Source organism: Polyodon spathula, chromosome 12 (assembly GCF_017654505.1).
Source record: "Polyodon spathula isolate WHYD16114869_AA chromosome 12, ASM1765450v1, whole genome shotgun sequence".
NCBI lineage: Eukaryota > Metazoa > Chordata > Actinopteri > Acipenseriformes > Polyodontidae > Polyodon > Polyodon spathula.
In genome coordinates, this window is record NC_054545.1 from 45,023,837 (window position 1) to 45,029,521 (window position 5,685).

Here is a 5,685-nt window from a genome sequence, read left to right on the forward strand (position 1 = left end):
ATAAGACAAGTGCAGGTAGAATCAGATCTAGTTAAAAAAGCCATTAGCTAGTATGACATCAAACATCCCCCCCCCCCCCCCCAAAAAAAAAAAAAAAAAAGTAATTCACTGTGTCACGCCTAAAAAAAAAAAAAATTGCATTAAGGAAGGAAAAGTTGAAAAGGGCTAGAAAAAAAAAAATTCCAAATCCAAATGTTACATGTTTTGCAGAGCTTTCAGATGGAATGCTGGCACACTGTACGAGTCTTGATCCTCCTGTGCTCTCACAACACTGATCTGTATTTCATGGATTAGAACTTGGAAAGCCTCAACATCACAAGACCATACCGATTTTTTAACACAGCAGAGAATTTTTTTTTTTTTTTTTTTAATAAATAGTTGATTTGTTCCATCAACGTTGGTAATGCATGCACTTCATTGCTTGCTACTATGGCCCAACAAACAGATGCCTATGGTCACAAACCAACATCTTATATGCCAGCATTGAAGAACAAGCATCAACACCTTCCAGTATATGCACCCGCCAAGGAAAACTTTAAGACTCAGGAGTGGGCAGGATTACATGCTGCAGCTCTGCGTTCGAACTCTGGAAACGTCTCCAGTTTTAACAGTCAATCTGGGACTGCAGTTGCCTCCTTAAGGTGAGGGTGCGCCTGTGCAGCTGCTGCATCTGCTGCATCCTGTCCCGCTGCCGGGCCAAGTTCTGTGGCATGGGGTACCTTTGAGTCCCGTACAGGTACCTATAAGGGATTCGGACGTGGCACGCTGTCGCCCGACAGCGAGGCTGGGGCATGGGTGGCAGGAGCATCCAGCGCTTCCTCTCGGCGCAGTAGCGGTACGCCTCCTTGCGGTACTGCTTGTCGACATCGTCGCTGTTCTTCCAGCCCCCGATGATGAACACGTCCTCCCTGAAGTAGCAGATGGCGGCCCCTTCGCTGCTCGTCACCTCCGGGGGGAGGCTCTCTAGGATCTCGTCTGGGGTTCTGCTGGTGATCTTCTGCTTCACCGCCTCGTCCCGTGTGTAGTCATAGCTCTTGGGGCAGCAGGAGGCGGTGTGGTAGAAGTTGGTGGCGGCCACCGCCATCTGGAACACGCAGTAGTTGTCGATCAGTGGCAGCGAATCCACTTCCTGCCACTGGCGGCTGTCTGTGTCGTAGCGGGTGGTGACGGTCTTCAAGCCGTCTTCGTTGTCCACGTCCACCGGCGTCCGCGCGGTGAGGTACACGTAGCGGTCCTCCACGCTGATCGCCTTCACGTCGCGCAGGATCTTGGGTGCCGACTCCAGGTTGTGCCACTTATCCTGCTCCGGCTTGTACACGCTGACGTCTTTGAAGCCGGGGCTGAAGTTGCCGTGGCCCCCGATGCTGTACAGGATCTCCTTGATGCAGCTGAGCCCAAAGGAGTGCTTGCGGGTGAGAAGGTTGCTCACCTGCTCCCACGTGTTGCGGTTCGGATTGTACCGCTCCATGGTCTTGGCGAAGCCGGGTTCCATCGACCCGGCCACGTAAACGTGGGACTCCGTGGTGGCGATGGCGTGCCCGTCCAGGTGGTTGTGGATGTGAGGCAGGTTGACCCACCTGTCCTCATCGATGAAGTAGCCAACGCACTCGCTTAAGTAGTCCCCACCCTCCGACACGCCGCCCACGACCATGATCACGTCCATGTTCTGGCCGAAGCGGGGCTGGAAGGAGGCCACGTAAGAGGCCCAGTACTCCAAGTCGGCGGGCTTGGCATTCTCGAACCTGATGGCGTGACCCTCGACCGCTTCAGAGACGAGCTTGAAGCAGGCCTCGTTTTCAGCTACCATCTTCTCAGACTTGACCACCCTGGTCAGGTAAGTGGGTTTGATCTGGGGCAGACGGAGGAGCCTGAAGAGCTCCTCGAAGTACTTCTCACGCCCGTCCGAGTTCTTCTGAACCCACTTCACAATGGCTTCGAAGAGGACCTCCTCCGAGTCCACGGTGATCTCGGCGTCCGACAGCCAGTCCCTGACCAGGTGGTAGGGCAGCGTGAAGAACTCCTCGTCCTGGATCACCTTGTGGAAGTTGCGGCGGATCATGTCTGCGGCTTTCAGAGCGAGCTGGTCCAGGGAGTACATGTGCGCCAGGCTGTGCACTGCCACACAGTTGGTCAGGTTGAGCTGCTTCTTCAGGAACTCTCCGCAGAACTCTTTGAGTTGGAGCAGGAGGAACCTTTGGAACAACACAAAACAATAAATAAATACTTTAAAATAAATAAATTAAAACAAAAAAAAAACAAGAGGAATTAGAAATCAGCAGGTTGTTTAGAATCTTTTTAATAACTAAGCACAAGTATTAAGTTATAGATTATCATGAAGTAAAAAAAAACTTATTTAATAATTAAATACAAATAACAAACATACACATCAAGAAAGGTGGGGTACACACACTGCATTGGCCATTTCGTTAAAGCTCTGGTTCTAACCAATTGAAAACTGACCCCTACTTGAATAAATTAATGTCACTGCATTCCAGATTCAACTGCAACACATTCACCCCCATTAGTTTGAGAAGTAGCATATGGGCTCACTGTAATTACATCACAGGAGCAAATGAATACCAATACTATGGTACGACTAATATACAATAATAAATATTGAACGACTTACTGTGGTACACACCCAGGCAATTCAATCTTATTTGTGTAGCTTCTTTTTCCAATGAAAGTACGTCTTCAAAATCTGATTTAGACACCGGGGCTTATATATTAGATATATATATATATATATATATATATATATATATATATATATATAATATATATATATATATATATATATATACACACATAATACATACACACACACACACACATATATATATAAGTAGGTTTGTGGCAGAAAAACTGGAATTAATGTACAGCTCTTGTAAATTACTTGGAGCACCGGACTTGCAAATTCAAACATTCTTATTTGGTTCATTGTTCAACGCAGATTGCAGACCGCTAGCAGTAACTGCTATTGCACGCATTCTGCACGGATCTAGGTCTGAAGCACCCGGTTTATCAAAAGCAATCACAATACCAACTGCACTGACATCTCGCTTATCGCTGTCCTTCACATACCGGTCTGCAAGCTCCAATACTTCGTGCACGTTGGCGGTGCTGACCCGTATCTCCCCAGTGTACATGAACTGAATGACGCTCTCCACGGTCCCCGGGTCCGGACCCAGCTCCGAACTCCATTCTTTCATCTCCACCCGGCCCGAAAGAGATTCGGAGAATTGTCCCCCAAGCAGCGGGGTGAAGTAATCGGTCGACGCGGCCAGGACTGATCGGTGAGCCGACATCTCACAGCTCTGCACTCCCCCGGCGGCCGCCCCGCTGCTGAAAGCCAGGACAACGTCGCAGAAGAGACCGATCTTCCTCTGCTCGTTCTGCCGGCGGGAGAGCTCCGAGCAGTGGGACGAGGACGTGAAATCCTCGGACTCCTCCGAGTCCCCATCCCCGGTGAGGGAGCTGCTGCTGCCGCTGCTGATTCCGCCGCCGCCACCGCTTCGGTTAGATTGCTCTAGGTTTAGCGCAGCGACTTCCATTTTAGTTGTTAGATTTAATTTTTTTAATATCTATTCCTGAAGAAAAACACGCACGCCAGAGTGACGTTGCGCACAGCCAATACAGCCCCGCCCCCCGCAAGAACTAACGACGTCACATGCAACCAGTCTAATGTTCTCCTTAAGAAGCCGTGCTGACGGAATTCAGGGAGAATATGACTTAATTGGCAGATTGTAATTAAACACCTTACCGTACCGTACTGCTTCAACTTTTAGAGCACGAGCATAGTGTCGTGAATTTGGAAAAATCCAAATCTTTTTTTCAGTAGAATAATTAAATATTAATCTCTGCTCTCCAGCGATGCAACACAGGCAGTCAGCACGAAATTTAATTAAATATGCAATTCGAATTTAGAACTCTGATTCTTAACGAATACGCCGGTATTTAGGTTTTAAAATCAGATTTATACTGCACGTTTATGACACGTGTTAAATTTAGAGGGTTTTTTTTTCTTGTTTTGAAAATGCTAAAATTGAATAAGTTGCTACCCACTTACATACGTCACTGTCAATACATACGTAATTGGTCGACAGGGTTTCCTTTTTTAATATATATATATATATATATATATATATAGTATATATATATATATATATATATTAATATTATGTTTTTATAAGCTTAACATATTCGAATGAATTAATTATTGAGGCAACACTGACAAATATTTAAACGTGTGCTTTGAGCGTGTTATTTCTATACATCCATCTCAGTCCGCATTTTGCCAAGACCACCACTTAATTGCTTGTTCATGAATGTGATTATTGATTATTTCAAAAGAGCAGTAAACATATTGCTCACAAAAACCGTATGCAGGGGCTAAAAAAAATACCTGGCACACTGCTCAAATGCAACAGGCACCAGTAACTGGGCCAGCCCACGCAAAACTGCTCAATAAAAAAAAATAATTGACTTGGTCTAATGTATCAAATCTGCACCTTCGTTTTTAAATTTTCAGTTAAGATAGGTGTCGGATGCTGAGAGTTTCGGCTCTTGTCGGTCACGAACAGTTTTATAGGAGAGGAATTAATGGGCCATGCTGGAGAAAAGGCCTAACTTCTGCCTAGTTATTGTCGGCTCTATTCTGGCGTCAAGCTGCAATCGCTCGACATGTAAGGTTTATGAAATCAAGACAAAACGTGGAATTAACTACTTTTTTTTTCCAAAAGTTCTGTAAAGGACAAAATCAAGGTCTATGGGTGTAAGTCCAGATGTAGAACTAAATCTATGTTATAGATACAATATATAATATATATATATATATATATATATATATATATATATATATATATATATATATATATATATAAACACACACCACTATTATTACCAGAGAGGCAATCGATCAATTACCTGAACCCCTGCAGAGAGCCCTCAGACTGTTAGGTTGTCCACAATGATCCTGGGGATATTGGGAGTGTCTCTGTCTGCCACCTCTATGCCTGGTATTTACACTCTAGTAGGCTCAGAGACCGCTGGTATTTATACTCTAGCAGGCTCGGAGACCGCTGGTATTTATACTCTAGCAGGCTCGGAGACCGCTGGTATTTATACTCTAGCAGGCTCGGAGACCGCTGGTATTTATACTCTAGCAGGCTCGGAGACCGCTGGTATTTATACTCTAGCAGGCTCGGAGACCGCTGGTATTTATTCTCTAGTAGGCTCAGAGACCGCGTGACCAGTTTGTTTTTGCTATCTACTAGACATTAGTTATTCAGCTGTTATTCCATTTAAGTGCAGCCAACCACTAACTACTCTCTCTTACAAGGTTACTGTGGTTGTCTACCATATTTTCCTTTCCCGTACGTTTCTTGCACATTCTTGATCACTCTACATCTAAACCCAAGTTGCCATAGCAACTCCACTTATGTCAAAGTCACATCCGGCAAACTGGTTTAACATTCCCAGCACATTTTCTTTCATAGGATTATCAGGTCAGGGTCCCCCTCCACACACGTTCTAGCAGACCACAGCTTGGAAAACTACCCATTTGCGTGGAAGTATACAGAAAACTAAACCATGGACATTAAAACAGGCAAGGCGGCTATTTTCATGTTTAAAAAAAATAAATAATGAACTTATAGTAAAGAATATCACACAGACACAAAACCC

General features: G+C 45.2%; 1 protein-coding gene across 1 annotated transcript; it reads right to left on the minus strand.

Annotated features, from left to right (window-relative positions):
* Window positions 1-94: 94 nt before the first annotated feature.
* LOC121325017 (kelch-like protein 11) lies at window positions 95-3,636 on the minus strand. Its single transcript, XM_041267305.1, has 2 exons — window positions 3,085-3,636; window positions 95-2,192 (listed from the first exon to the last, which is right to left on the minus strand). The coding sequence occupies exons 1-2, from the start codon at window positions 3,552-3,554 to the stop codon at window positions 605-607; spliced, it is 2,058 nt and encodes a 685-aa protein (XP_041123239.1). The 5' UTR covers window positions 3,555-3,636; the 3' UTR covers window positions 95-604.
* Window positions 3,637-5,685: the final 2,049 nt, after the last annotated feature.